Source organism: Gouania willdenowi, chromosome 22 (genome assembly GCF_900634775.1).
Source record: "Gouania willdenowi chromosome 22, fGouWil2.1, whole genome shotgun sequence".
Lineage (NCBI taxonomy): Eukaryota > Metazoa > Chordata > Actinopteri > Blenniiformes > Gobiesocidae > Gouania > Gouania willdenowi.
Genome location: NC_041065.1, coordinates 20,269,839 through 20,297,473, shown reverse-complemented (window position 1 = coordinate 20,297,473; position 27,635 = coordinate 20,269,839). Strand labels below are relative to the sequence as shown.

At 39.0% G+C, this 27,635-nt stretch overlaps 1 protein-coding gene, 1 long non-coding RNA gene and 1 pseudogene across 2 annotated transcripts in view; 1 reads left to right on the top strand and 2 right to left on the bottom strand.

The window, feature by feature from the left end:
- LOC114456042 (uncharacterized) overlaps positions 1-27,635 on the bottom strand; it is a 332,361-nt gene that overhangs the window by 111,870 nt on the left and 192,856 nt on the right. The window lies entirely within an intron of this gene.
- eipr1 (EARP complex and GARP complex interacting protein 1) overlaps positions 1-27,635 on the top strand; it is a 78,764-nt gene that overhangs the window by 4,530 nt on the left and 46,599 nt on the right. The window contains exons 3-4 of the mRNA XM_028437511.1: positions 9,974-10,106; positions 20,590-20,746. Coding sequence (XP_028293312.1) covers positions 9,974-10,106; positions 20,590-20,746 — 290 coding nt within the window. The remainder of the gene's footprint in view (positions 1-9,973; positions 10,107-20,589; positions 20,747-27,635) is intronic.
- Positions 8,897-9,014, bottom strand: LOC114456969 (uncharacterized; annotated as a pseudogene).

Here is a 27,635-nt window from a genome sequence, read left to right as displayed (position 1 = left end):
TGGACACAGAGTTCTATGAACAGCCAGCCTCTTTAGCCATGACCTTTTGTGTCTTGCCCTCCTTATGCAAGGTGTCAATGGTCGTCTTTTGGACAACTGTCAGGTCAGCAGTCTTCCCCATGATTGTGTAGCCTACAGAACGAGACTGACAGACCATTTAAAGGCCTTTGCAGGTGTTTTTAGTTAATTAGCTGATTACAGTGGGGAACCAGGTGTCTTCAATATTGAACCTCTCCACAATATTCAAATTTTCTGAGATACTCAATTTGGGGTTTTGATTAGTTGTCAGTTATAATCATCAACATTAAAAGAAATAAACACTTGAAATATGTCAGTCTGTGTGAAATGAATGTATACATTATACAAGTTTCACTTTTTGAATGGATTACTGAAATAAATCAACTTTTTTATGAAATTCTAATGACCAGCACCTGAAGAGTCTTGGTCAGAGATTAAAAAGTAAAAAGAAAACAGAAACTGCAATGCTGTAGTACAAGTAGCACACTGCTGCTTATGTTTAGCTTCATTTTACAGTAGCTAGTTGCAATTGCTGGTGTTTGTATTAATTTGAAGACATTTTGTGACTTGTCCACTTCAGAGACCGGCCTTAGAATTATGTTGATTTTGCTGACATCTAGCTTTCTTTTTTTTTTTCTTTTTTTTTTTTGTGCACATTTGGTCGATAAATAGCAAAACAAGTGTCATTTTTTTAACATTTATTTTTCTTTGATTTTTATTTGACCAGGTTTGTCACTGAGAACAAATTTTCATTTACAGTGACTACCTGGCCAAGAGGCAGAGTCAGGATAAATACAAAATAACAAGTGTACATAAGAGAAACATAAAAAAACAGGGTTATAAGTATGACATGTAAAATAACAGGAGCACATCATACAATATGTAAAAAAAAACATCACAAAACAAAGTATAATGTACGATATGAACAGTGACATATTGAGTAAGTGTTTAAAAGCAAGTGCAACAAAATGTGTGCAAAGGGTTTAAGATGAGCACAAATAAGTATTATAGTGCAGACAGGTCAACATCTAATGTCTCTATATGCGGACACAGGGTCACAGTAGGATTTATTGTAATTTATTTTCTACAGGTCAGAAGTTGCTATTTATGAGCAACATATGGGTGCAAATGTGTCATATTTGATGCTAGTATTAAGGCATCGTTGGACTTGTATTTTTGCAGTCACAGACTTCAAAGATTTTTTTCTTTGCGATGTTTATTAAATGTGTTGACAATCACAAAATGCAAGTTTGTTCTTGGCAGCCATGTAAGAGAGTTATGCGTCTTTCTTTGTAATCTTGAGGGTTGTTGATTTGAATCCTGTAGTTTTTGTGTTCCTCTTTGTTTCTACTTTCTATAGTCTAAAAGACTTATATTTAATAAACCAGAAGCTGATTCATATAGTCATGCAAACTGGATCAGATATGTTGGTAAAAATATAGGACTGTATAATTTTCAAACTGTTAATTATAATATACAACTTTATCAAAGTGCTTTTCTTTTTTTTTGTTTTTGTTTTTACAATTAAAATATTTAGTATTTTACAGTACTGCACAAAGAAATTCATCCTAGGGCTGGGCAATGTTGCCTAAAAAAAAATGCACTTAAAAATGACTGCAGACATCTGATTGAATAAAATGCATAAAACAATCTCAAAAGAAAAAAAAAAGTTAATTTCAATTTCAAGCTTTAAGTTAGGTTTAAACAAAAGTGCTACAGCAACTTCATTGATGAAGGAATCAGATAACTACATATTTTATAACGTATAACATTACAATTAAAAAAATAAACTCTTCTCATGCATCTCAGCATAGTGCGTATAAAAAAGTAAACATGCCTGTGGCGCACACACATAGCCTACTCAAAGGGTAAACAAATGTAAACAAAGACGGGGCTGGCTCACATCGCGCTATGGTAATCCACAAGGATGGAACGCGAAAAAATCTGAAAAAACTGTGGTAGGAAAAAAATTAATAAATTTAAAAAAAAACCTTGAATTTGCAAAATAAATATCGTTTTTTATCTTCAAATTCTATAAATCGATTGTTTTTGCCCCGCCCTAATTCATCCTAACTGCTAAAGATCTGTTGCATCTGCATCTGTGCTGTGTCTTTATCTGGATTATTTTAATTGGGAAATCCTGTCCGTCTCATTGTTTGCAAAAGGTTTTACAATGTGTGTTTGCATGTGTGAAGGAGAACCAGTGAGAGCGTCTGCATGCATGCATGCACATCTTGCAGAGGTCATTACAGAGACAGATGACAGAAACAGTTGGCTCTAAACAGGGGGAAAATAATTAGCTCTCTGGGAGCAAGCCTGTGAGAGAGAGAGAGGAGAAAGGACGAGAGACGGAAAGAGTGGATGTGCTTTGAAGAGCGCATGCCAATTTTTTGGCAGACTTTGGTGTGAAAACAGGCTGGCACGGAACACAGACACAGTTCAATCCAAGTCCTGTGTAGCGAGGCTAATACAGAGCTTGTTGGGAACGCTGACAATGCATCCCAGTCAATCTGTGTGATTCCTTATTACACACCGTCACTAGCTTAATATAACTCGCCTCACATTTACTCCCTCCCTGGCATGAGCTGCAATAAACACTAAAGTGGTAGATTCTTCATACTTGAGAAAATCTATAATCTATTGATTGCATTTATTTGTATTGTAGTTGCTTATATCTGGTTTATTAGGAGGCTTTAACTTCCACCATGAATCAACACATTAGAATGAGCACTTTTGGAAGCTCATGAAAGACAACTGGGATACACGCAACGGGGCAAAGCTGTGATGCAACATTCCATGTCTTGATTCGCGTTTGGATTCTCTGGGTATGTTGACATTTGACAACACTGGCCTGATTTAAACAAACCTGGTTGTGCCCACTCTGTTAAGGCTCTCCATTTGTTACAGTGTGAACGCTGCCATCTGAGCACATCAATGGCAGAATGGATGGGTCTCTGCTTGATACATACGTAGCTGTTGTTTGTCGTTCAACATTTTTCTAATTTTGTTTTACAAAATCTGAGAAATACTCCAAACTAGGGCTGGGCAATATGGACCAAAACTTATATTTCGATATTTTTGCTCAAATTAAAATAAAATCATACCATCAAAACAATTTTGGTTGAATTTGCTGATGTAAAATGCCACACAGGCTCATTTATTAATAAACAGCTGCACAAATCACTTTTGGCTTGTTTCCTTATAAGGAACAGCATGTGAGTGACTTCTGTAGTGTGGCTTGTTTAGGGGAAGTTAGGACGCACTCAAAAATCCATCTAACTGTCCTTTTCATGCTGAGTAGTAGCAAAAGCAGTGACTCCTAAAAGTAGGGATGTAACGATTTATCGTAAGGCAGTTAAAAATCGATTTATAGGTATCACGGTTCATATTGACGCTCTGAAAATTGAATTGCAGTACTTTTTTTAAACAGCAGGGCGCTATCCAGAAGTGATGGCGGCGGGGGCGAAATCTGCTACTACTTTCTTTCTGGCCGCCTTCTACTCTTAAACATGTTCATAAATGATTCCTTACCCCTTTAGCACCGAAAGAATATCCGTAATATTACTTGAATATCTGTAAAAGTCATGTTTTTCTATTAGCTCTGTCTGATAGCACATAGCATCTCTTCTTCACTGCATGAATATATGCATGCCAACCGACCACTGGGTTACCAGCGCCCTCTGCTGGTCCAAAGAAATATCTGACGTAAATACAGTGAAATTACTGTTTTTTTTGTTAAGTCCAATTGTTAGGGCACAAAATACATTTTCAGTTGCACTTTTAAAAAGAAAAATAACTATTGTGCAGTTTTGCATTGTTGACTGTAGAACCAGAATTTGAATTAATAGGCTACTTCTTCATTTGTATTATTCCTTTATTCCTTTATTTATTTTTAGTGAAATTGCATTGTTTTGAATAGTTTATCAAGGGATTCTTTTGACAATGAAAAATAAAAGGAAAATAATACAGTATTTTTCAGTCTTCATTTGTCTACAGTCCCATTTTGTAAAATAAATTGTGAGAGAATCATATCGTGAACCCAGTATCGTGAATCAAATCGTATCGGGAGTTGAGTGAATCGTCACATCTTTACCTAAAAGTATTTTGATACAAAATGAGCTATACATCTCTCCATCTGTACAGGTGCTGGTCATAAAATTAGAATATCCTGAAAAAGTTGATTTATTTCAGTAATTCCATTCAAAATGTGAAACTTGTTTAATGTATACATTCATTTCACACAGACTGACATATTTCAAGTGTTTATTTCTTTTAATGTTGATGATTGTAACTGACAACTAATCAAAACCCCAAATTGAGTATCTCAGAAAATTAGAATATTGTAGATAGATTCAATATCAAAGACACCTGATGCTTTCCAAAGGCCTTTAAATGGTCTGTCAGTCTAGTCCTGTAGGCTACACAATCATGGCGAAGACTGCTGACCTGACAGTTATCCAAAAGACGACCACTGACACCTTGCACAAGGAGAGCAAGACACAAAAGGTCATCTCTAAAGAAGTTGGCTGTTCACAGAGATCTGTGTCTAAGCACATTAATAGAGAGGCGAAGGGAAGAAAAAGATGTGGTCTTTGGGCCCAAAATCTCTATCTCTCATCTAAGGCAAAAAAAAAAAAAACCTATCTCGGTTCATAATAGACCGATCTTTAAGAAATTTTACTATGTTAATTTGGGTTGGTTCCTCAGTTACCCCACCGAGTTTGAACCAGATCAGATCCAAATTGCACATTTTATCACAATTTAAAAAAAACAAAAACAAAACTGGGGTTCATTGTTAGATACATTTCAACATACTTTATCTTTAAAAATGGGAATAGAAATTTCTCACAAGCCTTTAAAGTGCAAATGATCATTGTTCCATGATTGGAATCACTGATCCAGGTAATGGCAAATATTTGGCAAAGAGGATACGTGGCGCTTGGCAGAGGTTAGCGCTCTCTGACTGCTCTTGTTCCTAATGTTGTTTTTTTTCAAAGATATCAGCAGTCACACCTCATAACACTTTAATGGCAACTGTATGCTTGTATATCAGTGAGAGACAACATCACGGTAACCAGAAAAAGGGTTCAATGTGAGCAGACAATCTATGTAGTGATTGTTAATATTGATTTAAATAAAATACTGTTAACACATTCAAGTAGGGCTTAGCCTTATGTTAAAAACATTTTTTATCTATATTAATAGAAGTTAAAGCTTCAACAGCTTCAAATCCATTGATATATATTTTATCCTTGGGTTAATTATCTTTCCGATGACCCTTCTCTTATTATCATGTATTTTGTCTGTTTTACTCGATAAATTCATGAAGCTCATTGTCTCTCCCTGACTGATTAAGTCTGGAGGTCACCCTCGGTTAGCTCAGCTCTCACTTGTGTAAAAAATGTTTTTTCGATTGGCATTTCAGCTCCGGTTATCTTTGCTGTATCCATAAGTCTGCCAGGCTTCCCATCTCCCATTAAGCATAATGCTGGGTGGAAATGTCTCTCTCAACTCACAGACCACCTCTCAAATCCCTGAGAGACCAATAGCTGCAGTGACGGATCGGACGGCGCGCCGGCATGGCATTTAAGGCTGCTAACGAGATAAAGCGATGGAGCTCTGCACCTCTCACCCGCTCGCTGCTCCTCCGCCCTGCTTACTGTGCGGCTAAAGAGCTTCAGTGGAAGAGCCTGTAAAGTGGGGGCTACGAGCCAGCTTGGTTTTATCCCTCCCCATCACCTGGCTCTTTACCCCCCCCCCCCCCCCATCTAAATTCCTCCTATTGGCATGTAATTAAAAGTACTGGGCTGGGTGCCCAAGTGGCTGAAGGCTATGAGTCATTCCTTAGTTTAAAAGAATGAGGGATAAATCACCAGGAGGAAGAGGGCTGGAACTTTTCTCTACTCTCACACTTAGGTTCATTTAGGGGGACTCTTTTTCCAGTTTTTCCAATTACCTTGTCCCAAAGGCCTGAATTTATTTGTACTGCTCCCCCACCACCATAAAATTATAACTTTGCGTAATAATTTCTTGCTCGATGCCGTACAATCCAAGGGTAATAGTCACCTCGCTGACTTTGAGGAGGCTGAAGGATGCCGTCGCTCCGGTCCTCTTTCTCCTCCCTCTCACGCCTCCTCCTTTCAGCCTCTTGTTCAGATTGTAAAAGTAGTACAGGCGAGGGCAGTGGAAGTGCCGTGCAGGAGTTATTGTCCAGTACAAACCCATTAACAGTCCTCCAAGGTGCTGTAAGTGTCTTTCTTATGGGAGAAACTACCATTAATTGTCTGATCAAACCTTGAGACTCTCACGGTTTTACTGCATCGTGGACCCTGAACTGCATTTAACTGCGCACCCTCGTAGAATAGATTTCCATGTACTAAAATAAGCCCAGTAACTTGCTATATTCATATAGATGAAAGTTAGGATTGTGTACTGTAGAAGCAATATGTGACAACTTATTGAATGTGTAGTTCAGTGTAAGCTAAATCACAGCCTAACAATAGGTCAAGAAGACCTGAAGGCAGTGTTTAAGGTTGCATTTGGCCAGTCATAGAAGATACATTCTTCTTCTACAGCATTCCTACAAGTATACGTTATTTGAGCTGTCAGAAGAGTGCATGTAAACTAGAACATTTTCATCTCAGCAATTGATAGCTGTTATATTAAGTGTTGGGACACTGGTTGATAAATGAATGGTTTAAGTCAAACAAACCCCCACAACAAAAACTTTTTTTTTAGCTTGTAGATAAGAACATAGCTGATGTATTTACAGATAATGTGGCACACCTTTTGTAGGTTAAGATTGGTGCAGAACTAAGAAGATGTGGGACCATAGACAGAGTTCACAATACAATTGACGATAATTGGTTCACGATTACAAAATAACCATGCTTTGACTGCGGGCATACTTGCGTACATACTCTGGGAGTGATCTTTTACACTCTAAAGGAATATAGAAAAATAAACAATAACATAAATAAGATAAATGTTTCCTATTTCAAGTGTAAAAAGTGCCACCCTGCAAATAGAATGAAAAACAGAGACTGACAAATACAGCCAGTCCAAAATTTAGACACACGACACACTCGATATGGACAGATGTATTGTAGCAGGGATTAAAACATTCTTCAACCCCCCACGATATCATGATACATTTGTATGATAGATCTTATGATGTTTAAATGTTACGAAATATTGTTACACAAGGTCCCGTTCCACCTTTAGTATCAAGTGCATCAATTTGAGTCGAACACTGTGTATAGTTTCACGTGTACAACGACCTCAACATGCCGCAATGATTTTTGACACAATGATAGGATATTTGGCAGAGCCACACCAGTCACTGACAGAATGAACAGAAGGACCATACAAGACATTGTCTAGCGGTATATCACTATCAACTGACTCACTACAGGTGCTGGTCATATAATTAGAATAGATATTCTAATTATATGACTAGCACCTGTATAGTGTTTTACATTGTAGACTCCCAAGATGTATATTCAGTCTCGAGCATGATAAGGTTAAAGGTCCTGGAAAGATGCATCCTTTGTATTTATTTTGGGTGCAACAAATTTTCATCCATATCACAAAGTAATGTGTAGCTAATGAACTCCATTACTTGCTATCGACAGTATCTATCAACTATTTACAAAAGGCATTCACTGTTTGTCACCTCAAGCTTTTGGTTTAGGTAAAAATGGCTGCCTCCAGGCACCAACTGTTGCCTGGCAACACCTAAGTTTTGTGTCTTACAAAGCCATTTCATGTTAAAAAAAAAACCCGCATATTTCAATTTCTTATCAACAAGTTAAAAGAAAGTTATTTTGGTGGTTTTTGTTTGACTTTCATTACCAAAGAGAATTTTTTTACATAAAAAGCTCACAAGTTGTGTATTATATTGCAAAGTACTTGTTTCCAGAGTCTATTAAATATTTACCTGAATATTGGAAAGACGAAAAGACACATTTTTCAAGGAAGCAATTTTTCCACTTTGCTTACAGTAGATGTGAGTGGGCAATTGGTCCCTCTTTTGCTGTTATTGATTATTACAGTATATTGTTCTGCTTTTGTGCCAGTTATAAGCTAAATTGTAGTTGTCATTAGGGAAAACTGGCTCGTGAAGCTGCTGTGGCGAGTCTTTCTACCTTAAACCCAGTGTTGGTTAACAACATTTCTGTAATAGAAAAAAGCTGAAATTGTAGACGGTTCTGTCGAGCAGTGGTCCCGAACCACTACGCCGTGGATCAGTTTCTGGGCTGCACAAAAATGATAAAACTTAAAAACATTATATATGATTTTTTCTTTTTTCCTGTGTTTCAGTGCCCTTTTTCATAAAGCATCCTAAGGCTAAAAGTAGCTCTTAGTTATGTCACCCTTGGAAAAATCTTATTAGTAATAAAAGTCATTCATAAAGCATCTTAGGTCCTAAGAGAGCTCCTAAGGTGAAAAACTGTTAGGGCGAGTGAGGAGGACTTTTAAGAAGCCTTAAAAGTGTCTTAAACAGAAACGGAGAGGGCGGAGAGATATTCTCTGTATGTTTAACGACTGATTTAAGAAGACACTGCCGGCTTATGATTATAATAATAATTATTATTGCTTTTGTTTTCGCACCATCTACCAAGTCACATTCCTTGTATTGTTTTAAACTCTAACTGACAATAAAACTATTCTGATTCTGACTTTTCTCACACAGCCTAACCTAATAATAATAATGCATCAATTTTATAGACTGACTGAACCGAGGCTGCCAAAGTGCGCCATCGGCCCCTCCGACCACCACCAACATTCACTCACACACTACATTCATACTAGGCAATGTGGGTGAAGTGCCTTGCCCAAGTACAAAATGACAGATACAACTGGTGTGACTGCCACCCCGCTGTGGCACCTGGAATTTTTAGTGGTCTCCCATCCAACTACTAACCAGGCCCAGACCTGCTTAGCTTCTGAGATCTAACGGGATCGGGCAATGACAGGCTGGTATGGCCAACACAATAGCAGCCTTGTATTGCTGTGTGATTTGCTCGCCCCCTTCTCTGTGTGCTGTAATCTCCGCCCTCTCTTTGGTTGCAGCAGGTAACAGTGCTTCACCCGTATTTTACACACAGAGGGGAATGACGCATTGATTATCAGGGCAATAAGCTCCCCGGTCTGCCTCTTTTCTTGGGTCGTGATTTTAGGACCCAGTTTCCCACTTAACACTTTTGTATTTCACTTTTTAAAAGAGCTCCAGCAGTCACTGTAATCACTGACAGCTGTGTCTACGTCCACCATTAATATCAAATACATAAAGCGGTCAAATTACTAATGTCAAATCAATATAATAATCGGCATGTGAACGAGTTCCAAATGTTTTAAGCTGTGTAAAAATTATTTAAAATTTGCTGAATTAAATTAATTTCATGATTACACATTTCTTAATGCAGTCCAAGTCTGATCTGTTGATTTCATCCTCCATTCATTACTAGGAGCACAGAACGCTTTTATTTCTTTTCCCTTTCTCTAACAACCAATCACAGATTTTAGCAGACTGCATCATACCTAGCAACAGCCCAGAGTTGCTCTCAGAACTTCCTGAATCCCTTATAAGCAAAGATTCCTTGCTAAGAATTTTTAGGCTAAGTTAGGAGCTCTCTGAGGGGACTCAAGAAGCTTTGTGAATACTTGTAAAGGTATTTTTCCTTTTAAAAATTGCCACTTGCGCATCATGGTAACCACTCCTGTATTTGACTCTGTGCAGATGTGAGGCATAGACATTGCCCCGCCCAAGAATCACCACATTAAAGTCTAATTTAGGACCAAAAGCCTCACTTCTGTAGAAGATGATAAACATATGAGTAATGTCTGTCTGAAATATTTAGTTTTTATTACAATATTTGTAAAGGTATTGACTGCATTTTGTGTGACGTTATTGATATATCAACCTGTATCTCTTCTATTTCTCATTTCCTAGATCCACGTCATTGAGTTTGATGATGAGAATAACATCATTAATAAGAATGTCCTTTTACATCAAGCTGGGGAGATATGGCACATTGGCGCCAGTCCTGCAGATAAAGCTGTGCTTACCACCTGCTACAACAAAAGTGAGTCCCACTGTTTATATCTGTTTTTTTTTTTTTTGCTTTTTTTTGCTTTGTTCACTACTGTTTTTTTCATCTTCTGTTAGTTAAGTTTCCTGTCTTTCTTAATTTCCTTATTGAAATTTGTTAAATGAAAAGATGCATATCCAAGCACAGATTTTTTTGCAGTCACTACACAGCCTAACTGTGCTGAATCTAATGTCTTACTGAGATTCTCTTGATAGTTTGGTTCAATTCAAGACAAAGGTGATGAATTCTCATTTGCATCTCAACTGCCAAATGATTTCTGAAGGACAGAGATTCAAATCAATGTAAACATTATATATTAGTGAGGGTTTTTCTAGCCTTAGTTGAATTTTAAATGCATTGTATAGCTGTGTTCAACCAACATGCACTATTTTAGCTTCGACAGGAAGTGCTATTTTTACTTTAATGAGCAAGCGGTGCTGCTGATGTAGTCGTCGTCATCATTAATTAAAATGGAAACACGATGTCTGCGGCTTCTTTCTGATTCTCAACACGAAGCAGCATGTAATTACATATTGACTAAAAATAAAGCTCAGCTAATGTTTTTTTATCAAGCAGAGTGAACAAAGCTGAACATTTTTTGGTGGGTTGGCGTGTGCGTTGGAAGGATTGAAGTTGTGTCAGGTAGGAGCAGACAGTCCTGTCTGGTAGTGAGCCACAAGGGAAGATGCTCCTGGGACTGTACAGTCTCTCGGTTCCTTTTTTCATTTTCTCCCTTCATCTCTCACTCTCCATCAGCTGCACTCGCTTGACTTCCCCAGGAAACAGGCGCTCTGGACAACCTTCAGCGTGGTGCACTTCGGTTCACAACACAGTATATCAAAAATCTCGGTTTATCACCCAGCCTCTCTGACATTATAAAGTAAATACATTAAGCAAGAAGAACATTAATAACATACATTTTGTATAGTAGCTAACAGGGTTGGGGTCAAATATATTTTTTAGTTACAATTACCGTACATCTTCAATTGTCTATGTTCAATTACACCTTAATTACGATAACGTTGACTGGCATTTTTTACGAATAAAATTACAATTCTTAGTTTCTTCCTGAAAGTCAATTACAATTACGTTCTCAATTATTAAAGTTCAGTTACAAGCAATCACAATTACTTTGTCTGAAATAAATAACTCTATAAAATGTAACCTTCCATTTGTGTTAGCTTTCTGTTAGCATCTCTTATGATAACGGGTCAGTTTTGACCCATGTCTTAAATCAGCTATAAAATACACTTTGTTTTTCATCTATTGGTTACCTTGTTAGGCTTCCTTATCAATGAAAATATTGGTATTCATATTTTTGGTGTGGGTGTCTGAGCCTTTTTTCTGTCAGTATACCCCTAGATTTAAATTATTTTTAATGGTAAAATGATTCTCAAGATAACTAACAGGTAAAGTTGATATGAAACCTATTTTAATAATTATTAACAATGTATTTATAAACCTTGGAACTGTAACATGGTTCCTCAAGTTTGTGTTTGATTAATTTGTAATTGACTGTTTTTAATAGAATTTCCATGCTAATTACAATTACAAAGTCAAACATCTGAACTCAATTACAATTCAGTTATAATTACAACAGCAAGATTACATTTATATTTACACCATAATTGTAATTATTTATTCAATTCAATAAAATTTTTCATATATAGCGCCAATTACAACAAAAGTAATCTTCAAGCGCTTTCAAAATATACCTGTTGTAATAAAAAGGAAAAAAAAAACAACAAATCCACATGAACAGCATAAGCAAGAGTGGGAAGAAAAAACTCCCTCTAACAGTTTTTCTTTTAACATTAAGAAATCTCCAGCAGAACCAGGTCCAGAGGTGGCAGCCATCTGCCTCGACTTGTTGGGGTTAGTGGACAGAAGATAGAGAGAATAGGATAGAGAGATAGACCATCCGAGTGTCCCAGACTAGTTGAGCCATGAACCATTGATCAGGAACTGTCATCTCCAGCTTCAGACACCTGAAACAGAGCAGAGAGAGAAGGGCAAGGTGAAGGCACAGATTGCAGAAAAACATGACACAAGAATACAGTGGAATGAGAATGAATATGTGGTGGACATCAGTGTGTATCGTGTTTAAGCAGTGTGAGCGGTGTAATGGGTATAACAACGAGGTTCAGAAGTGGGGGGTTGGCTACAACCCGGCACAACCTTGTCTAACTAGTCTTCACACATTTCAACCCATTAGAGCTATGTGTAGATGGTAGATTGTGTTTGAATATAATGTTGGTGTTCTACTATATAATCTTAGTTTTTAGTTCCTTTTTTTTTTAGGTTTAGGGCTTTGTTCCTAGTGGTTAGGTTAATGCCATTATACGGTATACACTTTAACAAATACTGTAAGTATGTTGAGTTTAGCCTTAAAGGTGGAGAGAGTAGCAGCATCCCGTACTAGGACTGGGAGCTGATTCCAAAGGCGAGGGGCCTGGTAGCTGAATGCTCTGCCTCCTGCTCTACTTCTAGACATGTTTGGAACTTCCAGTAGAACAGCAAACTGAGAGCGAAGTGTTCTGCTTGGACAATAGGGCACTAACAGGTGTTTATGAGTCGCCACGGGCGACCGCGGCTCAGGTGGTAGAGGGTCGTCTTCTGATCGAGAGGTTGGGGGTTCGATCCCAGTACCTGACTATGTGTCGAAGTGTCCTTGGGCAAGACACTGAGCCCTAAGTTGCTCCCAGTGGTCGACTAGCGCCTTGCATGGCAGTCCTGTCCCATTGGTGTGTGAATGTGAGAGTGATTGGGTGACTGAGCTGTTATGTAAAGCACTTTGAGACTGCTTCAGTGTAGGGATAAAGCGCTATATAAATCAAGTCCATTTTACCATTTTTTTTTAAGATATAATAATAATAATAATAATAATACATTTTATTTAAAAGCGCTTTTCGAGACACTCAAGGTGAGTTTTGAGTAGTGATTTGAAGGATGGGAGGTTGGTGCAGTTGCGGATGTGGCTTAGTAGGGAATTCCATAGGATGGGGGCAGCAACAGAGAAAGCTCTGCCCCCCAGGTTTTGTGCTTTGTCTTGGGGACAGTGAGGAGGTTTGCATCTGAGGAGCAGAGGCTGTGGGAGGGAGTGTAGGGATGGAGCATATCTGTGAGGTAGGAGGGGGCCTGATTATTAAGGGCTTTATAGATGAGAAGGAGGAGTTTGAATTCGATGCGCTGAGGAACGGGGAGCCAGTGGAGGTTTTGGAGGACAGGGATGATGTGGTCACGGGAGCGGGTGTGGGTGAGGAGGCGGGCAGCTGCGTTTTGGATGTATTGGAGTTTATTTAGGAGTGTGGAGGTTGTACCAAAGAGGATGCTATTGCAGTAGTCGAGGCGGGATGTGATAAAGGCGTGAATTAGAGTTTCAGCGGCGGGGAAAGAAAGTGAAGGACGGAGACGAGAGATGTTTTTGAGGTGGAAAAAAGCGGTTTTCATGAATTGTTTGATGTGGTGGTCGAAGGAAAGGTTATTATCAAAAATGATACCAAGGTTACAGCACTGAGAGGCGGGACACAGGGTAGAGTTATCAATGGTGAGGTGAAAGTCAGAGGCTGTTTGGGTGAGGGAGTTTGGACCAATGAGGAGTATGTCTGATTTGTTACTGTTTAAGATTAGGAAGTTTTCTTGGAGCCATGTTTTGATATCAGAAAGACAGTTTGAAAGTGTGGAGTGGGTTTCATGGGTGATGACTTGGTGGAGATGTATAATTGGACGTCGTCGGCGTAACAGTGAAAACGGAGACCATGTCGGCGACTGATTTGACCGAGGGGGAGGAGGTAAATGGTGAAGAGGAGATAACCAAGCACAGAGCCCTGGGGGACTCCTTGGGACAGGGGGGCAGTGAAGGAGGAGCAGTTGTTAAAGAAGATAAATTGTTTTCTGTTAGTGAGGTAAGACTATAACCAGGTGAGGGCATCGCCAGTGATATTGAGGAGGGATTTTATGCGGGAAAGTAGGATGGAGTGGTTGTTGGTGTCAAAAGCAGCAGTGAGATCAAGAAGAACGAGAATTGAGAGTAGGCCGGAGTCAGATGAGAGGAGAAGGTTGTTGGTGACTTTGAGGAGGGCTGTTTCAGTGCTGTGTTTGGTGCGGAATCGAGATTGAAATTGTTCAAAAAGGTGATTATTGTTGAGTTGGGATGTGATTTGTGAGGCAACAATGCGTTCCAGAACTTTTGACAGGAAGGGGAGGTTGGAGATGGGTCGGAATTTGCTCATGATGTCGGGGTTGAGACCAGGTGTTTTGATGACGGGGGTTATGGCAGCCAGTTTTAGTGATGAAGGGACGGAGGGAAAGGTGAAGGAGGAGTTGATTATTTTTGAGATGAGATGGAAGATGGTGGGGAAACAGTGCTTAACAAAGGTGGATGGGACAGGGTCAAGTACGCAGATGGAGGTTTTCATGGTGGAGAGGATTTTTAACAGTTCAACTGGGTGGACAGGTGTGAATTTGGAAAGAGAACGAGTAGTAAGAGGGGCGGAGGCAGGTGAGGAGTGGGTGGGGGTGAGAGAAGGTCGGGGTCGGTCTGAGGTCAAGGGTGTACCAGGGGGAGGTGTGTGTAAATTAGACTGATTTGGTTTTGGAGGGTGCAAGTTGGTCGAGGCAGGACGAGAGGCAATTGTTGTAATGATTAACAAAGTTCATGGGGTCGTCAGAGAGCGGAGGGAGGGAGGCAGACGGAAGGTTAAGAAGAGAAGTGGAAAAATCATGAGAGATGGATTTCAGGTTTCTAAAACAAATGGTTCGCTTGTCCTTGGGGTGGAGGTCCATGGTGATAGCCAGATGATCGGAGATTCAGAGGTCAGTACTGGAAAGTTGCTGGATGGTGAGACTGGTGGAGCAGACTAAATCTAGGGTGTCGCCATGGGTGTGTGTGGGGAAGTTGACTTGCTGAGTGAAGTTGTGGCAGTCCAGTAGAGCAAGGAATTCAGAGGCATGGGGGCAGTTGATGTTGTACAGATGGAAGTTGAAATCGCCGAGAAGGAGAATGGAAGATGAGATGGGTGAGAGCTATGTGATAAAATCAGATAAATTGGGGAAAAAAGATGGGTTGGGTTTAGGAGGGCGGTAAATTACTGCAATGACGAGGGGGGAAGGACCGGGGAGTTTGAAGGTGATGTGTTCGAATGACTGAAAGGACGTTGTGGATACGGGGCTGTTCAATGTAAGTGTAACCAGGGGGAGTGGCTTGGTTTAGTGATAAATAGTCTAGAGGTTTATGCCAGGTTTCAGTGATGCAGAGGAAGTCCAGGTTTTGTCAGTTATGAATTCATGATGGATGAGTGCTTTATTGTTAAGTGAACGGGTGTTAAGGAGAGCCAGTTTCAGTATTTTCAGCATTGAGGGTGGCTGTGAGAAACGAGGGAGTGGATGGAGGATGGGATTGGGCCGTTTTATACGTTTAGTGTCATTTTTGTAGGGTTTAGGGGGCCTGGCTGTGATTATGGACTGAATGGGAAAGCTGTGAGCAGAGGGATGTAGTAACGGGTGGATCCTGTAGAGGGAGCTGTGGCAGGAGGAGGTGCTTTGGTGGGGCACAGTAGAGTAAGGTGAAGGAGACGGTGTGTGTTTTGTAAATTGTCAATCATGTGGGAATGCTGGACGACGTGCTGAAGATTGGCTGTTAAAATACTACTACCCAGTTTATTAAGGTGAAAACCATCAGGATTAAAAGAAGATTTTCGACCCCAGAAGAGATTACAATTGTCAATGTAGCCTACATGTTGAGCTCTGCAGGTTTTATAGAGCCAGGTATGGAGGCTGAGAAAGCGGTTGAAGATTCCCATTTCGCAGTGGGGAGAGAGTGGGCCGCTGATGAATATGGATTTACCACAGGTGGAGAGATAGTGGAGCATGATCATGTAGAGCTTTGTATGCTAAGAGGAAGATTTTAAACTCTATTCTAGATTTTACTGGAAGCCAATACTGGAGAAATACGCTCTCTCCTGTTTGTATCTGTTAGCATTCTGGCAGCAGCATTCTCAATTAACTGGAGATATTTTAGAGCGTTACTGGGACATCCTGACAGTAGAGAGTTACAATAGCCTAGTCTAGATGTAACAAATGCATGGATTAGTTTTTCAGCATCCACGGAGGTGGAAGAAGGCTGTTCTTGTGATTTGCTTAATATAAGAGTTAAAGGATAAGTCGGTATCAAAGATAAGTTTTTTACTGTGGTGCTGGGTTACAGAGTAATGCCATCCAGAGATACTATTTGCTCAGATAATTTCTCTTTGAGGTGTTTTGGACCAAATCATATCACTTTGGTTTTATCCTGGTTGAGAAGAAAAAAGTTACAGCTCATCCAGGATGTGATGTCTTTAAGACAAGCCTGGAGTTTTAATAACTGATCAGTTTAATCTGATTTCATTGACAAATAGAGCTGTGTATCATCCACATAGCAATGAAAATTTGTTATTTTCTCTAATAATGTTACCTAGTGGAAGCATATATAGTGTAAAGAGTATTGGTCCTACAACTGAACTTTGTGGAACTCCATGATTAACTCTGGCGTGTGCTGAGGAGAGATTAATAACATGAACAAAGTGGGTTATGTCTGATAAGTAGGATTTAAGCCAACCTAGTGTTGTTTCTTGAATTCCAAAAACACTTTCCAGTCTTTGCAGCAATAAGTGATGATCCACTTTATTGAAGGCTGCACTGAGATCTAAGAGCATCAGAACTGGGACCAACCCTCTGTCTGAGGCTAAGAGGAGATCATTGGTTATTTTTACTTAGGCAGTCTTTGTGCTGTGCTGGGCTCTAAAGCCAGACTGAAAGCTCTCATATAAATTGTTCCTGTGTAGATGATTGCATACTTGACCTGCAATGATTTTTTTCAAGAATTTTGGAAAAAAAAGAGAGATTGGATATTGGCCTATAATTGGACAAGTCACTTGTATCAAGGGTCGTTTTTTTAAGGAGAGGTTTGATTACAGCGGTTTTAAAGGCCTGTGGCACATAACCTGTTACTATGTATTAATCCAGTTCACCATATTAGTGCTAATTAGTGGAAGAACATCTTTAAATAGTGGAGTTGGGATTAGATCCAAAAGACAGGTTGTTGATTTAGAACTATTGAGGTCAGTTCAGATAGACCAATTGGAGTGAAACTTTGTAAAAAAAAAAAAAGTTACATGTTGGGGTTATGTCAGGTGCTGCTTTGTTTTAAAAATGATCGAGGGACATTAGCTTGTTTCTAATTGTTAGAATTGTATCAGTAAAGAAGTTGAGGAAGTCGTCACTGCTCAGGTTGACAGGAAAAGAGGGTTCAACAGAGCTCTGGCTTTCGGTGAGCCTGGCTACAGTGTTGAATAGAAACCGAGGATTATATTTGTTCTCCTCTATTAAAGTTGAATAATAGGAAGTTCTACATATGATGAGAGCTTTTTTTATAAGCTAACTAACTCTTTCTCCAGGCAATATGAACTTCAACCATGTTTGATGAGAGACACTTCTTTTCCAATTTTTGCAAAGCCTGTTTTAAAAGACGCATTTCAGAATTATACCAAGTAGAGACCTTTTCGTTGACATATCGTCTACTTTTTAAGCGGAGCAACAGCATCCAGAGCTGTGTGCAGTGACAACATTGCGCTATTGACAAAATCATCTATTTTCTCTGTTGTAGGATATTGATAGCTACTCTCTATTGAGATATTTTATGGATCAGAGGTAAGCAGTGATGGAACTAAATCTTTAAATCTAGCTACAGCTTTTTTAGACAGTGATCTACTATAGTGTACTCTTCTTTCAGAATTTGAGCAAGCTGATATTCTGAATTCAAAGGATAACAAAAAAATTATCTTAAAGAATAGGGTTTTGAGGCTATATTGTCAGGTGATTCATATCTAAACCATATGTTAGAACAAGGTCCAGGGAATTAAGATATTGAGTGTGTTTATTTACATTTTGTTTAATGCCGATAGAATCTTAGTGAGGTAAATCATTTATTTAGGCTGTTGTTTTCATCATCAACCTGAATGTTAAAGTCACCCACTATGATTGCTTTATAAGTGCTTAGCACCAGATCAGTGAGAAAGTCACAGAATTCAGAAAGAAATTCTGAATATGGACCAGGAGGACGGTAAACTATAACAAGTAAGATGGGTTTTTCTATTTTATTTCTGGGATTACAAATTCCAAATGAATTGTGGTTGAGTTTGGTTTTTGGGGTGACTGATAAGCTAGAGTGAAAAACTGCTGCCACTCCCCCTCCCCGACCATAATTATCAATTGCATGGTTATAGTTATAATTGACCCTAACCCTGGTAGTTAACATTGACCAATCATTAACTAACTGTTTTTTTACTTATGAGCTTTTCTTATGGTTTCCTATTATAAATATTCAAGTATTGTTTGTTGATGTGGAGACTTTGTGTTCCCGACTTTCACCCAAATTAAACAGTGTGTGATGTGGACAAAATGGCACTCTAAATAAAGTCATTTAATAAATGAGTTACTTTGTAAGATCCACACCAAAGCTGGAGCTGCTTAATTGGAGCCAGCAGAGAGAATGCAAAGCTGATACACTAATTGGACTAAAAAGTTTGGAGGCTAAAAGGCACAACCAATCACCCACATATGAAAAGGATAGTTGTGTTCTAATTTATTCTTCACTACAAATATGTGTGTGGGGGACAGGCATTAAGCACTATGAAAGACTAGCTACGGTTTTTTGTGAGTTAAAAATAAAACATTGTAAGTATATGGGCACTTGAGTGGTTTAAGACAACCTTGCAATTGGCATAATTGGCCAAGCAATCACTGGGAATAAAAGGCCTCTTCAAGCAGAGATATTGCCACTGAATGGAGGTATGGAAAATATGAGCCTGCTGCGTATTTTGTTTTTGAATAGACAAATTGCATTTTTCTGCTAGACATGGAACACACAGGGACACAGTTGCTAGTCATGCCAGTTCCATGTGTATATATTGACAAGTCCTGTGAGTGAGAACTGGCAGAGCATTTTTGCTCCAAGGAAAACGTAAAGAAAGCAACAGCTCTTGAAACTACAGTATTTGTATTGCAGAATAAGCTTAGAAATGAAGCTACTGTATATAGATGTAAATGATAATATTTTTCCAGATTGCAGATGAGCAACGTTCTTACTAAAACTTTAAGCAGGACTACTCTCTACAACAGTGGCATGGGGTACGATTCATTAAACGTTGTGCTGTAACCCAGAGCGTGAAGTCCCTCCCTGAAACTGTACAGTTGACATTTGATATATGTATAGTTATATTTAAATTGTTTTTAATAGATGTGGCTTGTATAATTTATACTGTTTGTATATCTGGAGCTGTAATGAAAATAATTTCCCCCTGGGATTATTAAAATATTAACAAGCCAATCTACAGAACTCACGCACACGTGCTGTTCCTTATGAGAGGAAAAAAGCCAAAGGTAGCACCACATAAATAAAGCAGTGGAATACCACATTGCTAGAGATTTGGTCCTTATCTCAGCTAAGAGAGTTAAGAGCTGTTTATGGTTTAGCTAAAGTATTATCATGTTAATATTGTGCAGCTGGCTGTTAATAAAAGTGTCTGTTTGGCATTTTGCATCAGTTACTTTGACCCCGAATTGTCTTTCTTCTCAGACTTGGAGGAAAAAAAAACCACATATATACATATATAGGGTGGTGGTGGAGCTATGGTTAAGGAAGCAAGCTTGTAATTGGAGGGTCACTGGTTCAAATCCAACCTCACTGCCGGAGCCCCGTAACCCCCGTTGCTTTGGATAAAAGCGTCTGCAAAATGGAATTGATTTGAAATATTTTTAGAAAAATATGAAGATTTACATTTTGGTTCATATTACCCAGCCATTGTTAGAGTAGAGCGAAGGATTAACAAGACCATAATGAAATGACTTTGGTCATTCAAGCCTATTCCAAGGTCCTGTGTACTGAAAAAGCAGAGATCTTTCTAGATAAGTTGAGAATGTAATACAATATTAGGGTATTTTCTCTGTTGTAAAGCTTGCTTTATTTCACTTTAATATTCAAGCAAATCTAAATACTGTTTGTGATTCACAAAAAGGTCCATAAGAATAAGAACGTTCTATCTTTGGACTGTGACACAAACTTACTGTTATCTGCTCTGTCTACCAACACAAAGGATTTGATATGAAATGATCTTGATGTGAGAACTTGCAATTTCTTTAATTACGCTACCAAATGTAATATGTCCAACGTTGAAGCCTTAGGATGTTGGTTTGCCCAAATAGTGTGGGAAGATTGCCTGGTTTCATACTATGGTAAATAATCTCAGCCTCAAATCCTGAACATTTTTATTGGGTGTGGTTTCATTTCTAGGTTTTCTACAAAAGCAATTAATTCTTCTTTAGTGAACACAGAGTTTACCTGCTTTTGATGCAGAATATTGATCTTATCTTCATTATCCTTTGATGCTCATTCATGTTTCTTTTTAAAGAATCCTTTTAAGCCGTGCATCTTTTCCCACAGCGTCCGACAGCCGGGTCGTGTCCTGCGCTGCGGTGTGGCGGATGCCATGTGACTTGGAGACAGAAAGCCATGAATCACCTGATGACTCCGCCCACAATCCCCAAGCCCTGGAGCTTCTCTGTCACCTAGACGACAGCACTTACGGCAACGCCGCCTGGTATGTATTGGTGGGGAAGATTTATAAACTAGTCGTACAACGGTTATACACTGGTTCTATAATGTAATTGCGGTAGTAATACATGTAATAAACATGCCATGGGATTCTAGACCCACAGAAAGATTGAAATGTAATCTTGTTTGCCTTTGTCATTAAAAAAATGTATCTAATTTTATTGTTTTTGTTTCCAAAGATTTCATAATCACATTTCATTTTGTTCATTTTTTAATTTTTTTTTAATTTTAAATCGTGTTTGCTAATAGACCTTAATTTTAAAATAAATGACAAGAAAGGCCACAATGAATGATCCTGGAGTCGAATTGTGATTTTAGACTAAAAGATGTTTAAACAGTCTTAAATTGTGTTGTACAGTACTGTATATGCATACACACAGCTTTGTACACTGTACAAACTAGCATGTATAAACAGCCTTTAAAAACTGACCTCTGTCACTTTGCCTCAATCAAGTTTGTATGAATTACACTCACATGAGTGCATCATAGAGACTCTTGTGTGGTTTTGACCAGCATTTACTCTCAATTTCACATTGTGCTGATAAGTCTTGGCAGAGCCTCTACAGATGGATTCACTCACCATCAAAAAAACAAACATCAAGCAGTTTCAGACAATATATGTCCTTCTTGACAAGATTAGCAATTCTACAGCAAAATGAGTGGCACACTGGAGGGAGCAATGAAATCACGCTGGGTGGGAGAACAGATGGACACATTGTATGCCTACAGAAAGCGAAGCTGCCCACATGCTCCACACACCATTAGATACGGGAATATCTCTCAGGAAGAGAGTGCGTTTTTCCCCGGATCAGACCATCGACTGACTGGGCCATATCTTACATGGTTGTCACGGCCCGTTTCTTTTGTCTTACAGTCACAGCTAAGCGCCATAACTCACCACCACATATGAGAATGAAAATCAATAGTCACCCAACCCTCTTTTTTTTTTTTTTTTAAACCTCGCTGTTCATTGTCTGTCTTGTGATTGCAATCATCTTTAGACGTTCCAATCGGTTTACTCAATACTTGCAGGTAGCAGGTGTCTGTGAGGGAGAGATAAAGACGAGCAGAATCAGAGAGAGAGAGAGGTAGACAGAGAAGAAGATGGAAAGAATTTCACAAGAGAAATGAAGAGGGGTAGGATATATATGGCCTGTTGATTTGTATTTGAACAATGGCTAGACATTTGAATGAGTTAATCCACATGTAGTTACTAAATAAACCAAATTCTGATAAAACATACATAAGTTCTCAACACATACAAATGCAAGCCCAGTCATTAATTAGGATTACACTCCAATGCAGAGACTTTGATAAAGTTTTCAGCTAAGAGTCATTTGTTACTTTTTTCAGTTGATTTAACTCATATTTTTGGGGGATTTTGGTTACGTCGGATTTCAAAACCAGCAACCAAAACTGGGCGGTTTAATTACTTTGGTGTTTCGGTCAAATTCAAACTGGCAAAGCAATGCGTGCATACGTAAGTGAAAGGCTTAAGAAAGAAGAATAACTGGTGATAGATTAATTAAAATTAGAACCTTTTTGGTTTGTTCCAACTTCAAATAAATTGCAAAGCAGGATTAAAAAGAATATTAAAGATTTGACATCAACATCTGAGTGTCACAACAGTACTGTTTGACAAGAATATCTCTTTGGTGTTAAAGTTAGTGCTTTGTGATGGACTGGCGCCCTGTCCAGGGTGTACCCCCACCTAACGCCCAATGAGCGCTGGAGATGGGCACCAGCAGAACCCCACGATCCTGAATAAAGGAGCAAGCAGTTTAGAAATTGGATGGATGTTAAAGTTGGCTTAATATACACTATTTGCAAAAACGTACTAAAACATAATAAATTGACTTGATTTAAAAGGCACTTTAATTGCCAAAGTGCTTCATAATATCAGCACATTTACACTTACATTCACACACCAAGGCGCTAATCTTCCTTTGGGAGCAATTTAGGTTTCAGTGTCTTGCCCAAACTCAACACATGGGCGGATATCAGAATCAGATTCAGAAATTTTAATTTAAGTTTAGCCTTGGGATCGAACCAGCAACCCCTTATGTAGGAGATTACCCCTCCACCACTTGAGCCCCGTGTACAGCACAAACATAAATGTACTTGTTGTATCCCGTAAATACACTTCTATAAATTACATAATCATAGTACTACTTTTTTCTTCGCAACAATCTAAAATCTACCAAAGGAGGCCTTCATTCTCAGCAGGCATCAAAAATAGCTCATGACAATACAAACATATGCTTTGTTCCAGGTCCAGCACATTAAAACTGCTATTCTAATGTTACAGTGAGACGGCCATGACCACTAGATGTCACTGTTTGTGTACACGGTCTTAGTTCCTTGGGAATGAACAATCCACTTTAGGCTGTCTATTTTCCTTTCTATGATTATGTACAAAGAAGCCCAGGCTGCTTTGGCAGTAAAATGTAATGACTATTGTTTATGTTTTTTAGTTTGCATATTTGCAATTTTGTGTATGTGTCATTCTCTCTTTCTGTGCTCATGAACCTGTTCATCAGTGAACTGGTCAAGCAACAATGCTGAGTAAAGATTGATGGCTTTGAGCTTCACTATCTTAACACCCCGAAAGCTTTAACCCTCACAAGGGCACAGCAGTGCATGTGCGCGTGTACGTTCTGGCTGTGTGAATCCAATGTTGTTAAGCCTGTAGCCTACACCGTGTGCTATTTGCTCTGCTAGATTGATGGCTTTGGTTGGCTGCTGCCCTCCTCCATCCCTCTGTGATCCACACAGACACACACAAGCTGGTATGGTCTGCACTGGTCCATGCTAGTTTGTGCTAAAAGAGAAACACTAAAGATGTCTGTTGTCCTGTGAGGAATGTTTTAAGTGTCTGTTTATTCACCTGCCTGTCTGTGTTTGCATTCACTGTTTCATATCTGTCTGCATTCTCAATGTGTGTATTTTCTGGTTGCTGGTGTTACTGTCATTGCCACTAATAACACGTTCTCCTTCCTCCAAATCCCCTCATTGTTTGGGTGGACAAACATTTGAGCCTGTTCAAAGGAAATATTGGCTAAATCCAGCCCCCCAAAAAAAGACTGAACAAAGCTGTGGGGAAAAACATGTATTATTTTACTTTTTAGTTCTTGAATGTGTGCCACAGCTGTCCCCTCCCTCACTTTTTCTTCTTATTCTTCTTCTCACACTTGGTTTCGATTGGGAATCTTACCGGTTGAGTGAATCGATTCCTGTGGAGCCATTTTAGCCAATCACAGCTCTAGGAGGGAATGGTAAAGTGCAAAAGGCAAAGAGGTTGATTTTCTAAAGTGGGGTTTGGCAGGAGAGTTTTTTTTTTAGTGTATGATTGTGTGTTTTTTATACAGGCTTGAATACATCCTTTCTATTATTGTTTGGATCGTTTCAAGCAGGGGCACTATATTAAGCTTTCAGTTCTGGTTATGTTTACATATGTTGAACCTTGTCATATCCTGTGGTGCAACTATGTTTTTTTGGGGGCAGTCGTTGGGTTTGTGTGTGTCCTCAAGTCTCAATCAATATGACCCCTGAAGATGGCTGTAATATAGACGACAAGATTTGTGTGCTTGTGCATGTGTCGGTTAAATAGGCCTTGATGCCAGTATTGACCCAGTGTTTGCTGCCCTGCTGGTTATTTCTTTTTGACATTGAGCTGTACAAGTGAAAGACAAAGACATTCAAGAATATCAAACTACAGTTTGGGTTCAGTATAGCTAAACCTTTTTTGCCTCTGCCAAAGAGGTAATATTTTCTTTGGCGTATGTTTGTTTGTCTCTTACCAGGATTACGTCTAAAGTACTTAACAGATCTTGACAAAAATTTCACCAAAGATAGACCTTACGCCATGGAAGTTTCCATTAATTCGTGGAGGGGATTCTGGTTCATTTTCAAAAATCGAAAAATCCCTATCCCCAGTTCGTATTTGACAAAAATCGACTTGGTTATGTGCGGTTGGATATTCAATTACCCCACCAAGTTTCATCCAGGTCAGAATCCAAAATGTGCATTTTATCGTGATTTAAAAGAAAAACGGGGATACATTTGGATTAGCTGTATCATTGTTAATGGGAATGCAAATTTCTTGCAAGCCTTTAAAGTGTGAATGATCATGTCACAATGATCAGGATCACTGATCCAGATAACTGCTAATATCTGGCAAAGAGGTGGTTTGGCGCGTGGTTTGCACTCTAAGTGCTCTTGATATAAAAATTAAAAAAACTAAAATTTTGGGCTCTTGGTAAAACCCAAAATTCTGCCAAGCCCCCAATACATATAATAATTGTATGATCTTCAAATGAGCCTGTTTACAGGATTATCAAAGCAAGTGTATCTTTGTAATGGTATTCATCCGATGAGATGCATTTAAATGCACTTCAGAGATTCAAAAATCCATATAGTGTGATCCACATGTTTCGGAGTTTTGTAGCTTATAGTTGAGCTGACTAGTTGTTCAGTTGTAAAAAAAAAAAAAAAGGCTTGTGGATGAGAGTTGAGTCATTTTCCAGCGTGTCCTTAACTGTACACCTAGCAGACACATGGACTGCATGGCAGCAAGATTTAAAACTGCAAATCGTAAATAAACTTGGCTTTTCAAAAGATTGGCCTTTGTTGAATAATGTACAAACATAATGTGTACGAGTTAAACTCATATTAATGTAAAGCCCAGAAAAGTAGATGAACAATCTCATGAGCGAGAGGCACAGGAAAAGCTAAGAAGAGAGAGGAGTGCACTTATGTCTGAGACGTAGATCTATGGGGCTGTAAAACCTTCATTGCTCTCCCAGACAGTATTTACATACCATTCCAGTAGCCAGCCCGCCAGTTCATTGCATAGCTCAAGGTTGAACGTGCATAACTTGTGTTCAATAAAAGAGATTGGAGATGTGTGATGCTTCGCACAACCATCTACCAGCCTCTCCTTCTCTGGTTTTAGAAATTAAATAATGCTGTAGGGCCGGTACTTTTTCTGAATGCTTTGCTTTTCATTTCCGGTTCTTTATTTTGGAAAAACCGCCACAGAACAACCTGCTGGTATAAAAGTTGTTCGTGGCACACAAAAGGTTGCGGACTGCTACTATACATCACTATTGAATCATGTCAGGGGTTGTGCTCTGATATCTTAAAACATTGGTGGTTGTACCCGAGTGCAGTGTTTTTGTAATGCCAGATCCTTTATAACTTTTTGCATTGGTAAACACTTGGACCTAACCTAAACCAGTGTTGGGCAAGTTACTCTAAAATCGTAATACATTTTATATTACTAGTTACACACATAAAAACGTAACATATTTGTATTACAATATTACCACCTCCAAAATGTAACTGTTACGCTACATTAAGTTACTTTTTGCTAATCGCACATTTATGTAAATCACTAATCCTATTACATTGATACCATTACAGATTGATGTCTACAAATGTGACACCACAAAACACTTTCGTTTTCCTTTTAAATAAAAATATACAAACCAAAATGTATCTATTAAACAAAAACACAAAAGAAAGCCTTAAAGCTGATATCCGGAGTTTCTGAGAGGACGTCTCGATGTCCCGCCCTCAACAGCTCCAATTTCTCCCCCTGCCTCTGCAATCTACCAGAAGTCACGCCACTACTTTTCTGCACGTGCATCGCGGAACATAACAAGGTCGCATCAGGTCGCATTGATATAGGTCTATGGGTCAGTTAAGAGCCAAAATCATTTACCTGTTTGCTGTTGTGAAGCAAGGCCTTGTTTCCGTGCACATTTCCACATTCACTTTGACGGTCTCAAAATACGAAGTCGAAGCCTTTTGGCTGTGCCCAGTCAGCGATCGTTTTCATTTGTATAGGGGTCTGTGGGACGAAGGAGGGACTTATATACATTAATGTATATGAATGACCACCGGCAGTAGACCATAGTAAAAGACTAGTTGGGTATTTTTTATTTTTTTTCAAAAGAATCATCCATAAACATAAATTTCTCAGAAACTCTGGATATCAGCTTTAATGTTCAGGTATCATTAGGTATGAATTAATTAATTTGAAATCGTAGGAGTAATTCCACCATGCCGTCCGTTTCCATGGCCATTTGTTGGGATTTGCAACAGTACGCTCTGCAGGAAGGAAGTCGGTGCAGAAGTTCTTCTTCTATCCCGCAGAAAATTTGCGGTGGTGTCTTCAACACTGTTTTGACAATTTTTTTTTTGTTTTTTTTTGTTTTCATTGGAATATCAGTGGAATTAATTTAAGTCTCAATGTAACTTGCGTTACTGAGATTGTAACATATTGCTGATTTTTGGTTTAGTAATGTTATATTACTGCGTTACTTAAAAAAGGAATATATTACAGTAACTTGTTGTTGGGGGGGGCATGGAGAAATCAAATGGAAAATCGGGCTCCAAGTGTCGATGTGTACACATCCATACATTATACCTACCAAATTTCAGCCCGATCCGTTTATGAATAAGAGAGGAGTAGCAATTTTAACTAGTGTAGATGGCAACAAGAAGAACAAAATGAGTGGCGTTTTGAGTCCAGTAGCCCGGCCTAAAAAGTATGCATGTCCACCCCCATTCTACATCTCACCGCACCTCAGGAGGGCAGTAAAAGCTGTCTCTGAGCAGCCAAAGTTGCTTCCAACATCTCCACTTCTCTCCTCTCTGCCGCACACATTCCTTTCTCTGCCCCACATTTTCTAATACCACTGTGCATATTTGAAACCTAAATTAAACCAAACAGTAAACCCTGGCTCTTTTTAATTTTCTTTTATCTTCCCTGAACACTCACCTTCTCCAGTTCGCAGTCCTCCTCTTCGTGAAATGCCAACATTGTTGCTGCTTCTATGAGTTGACTAATGAGTCCATGAAAATGAGTT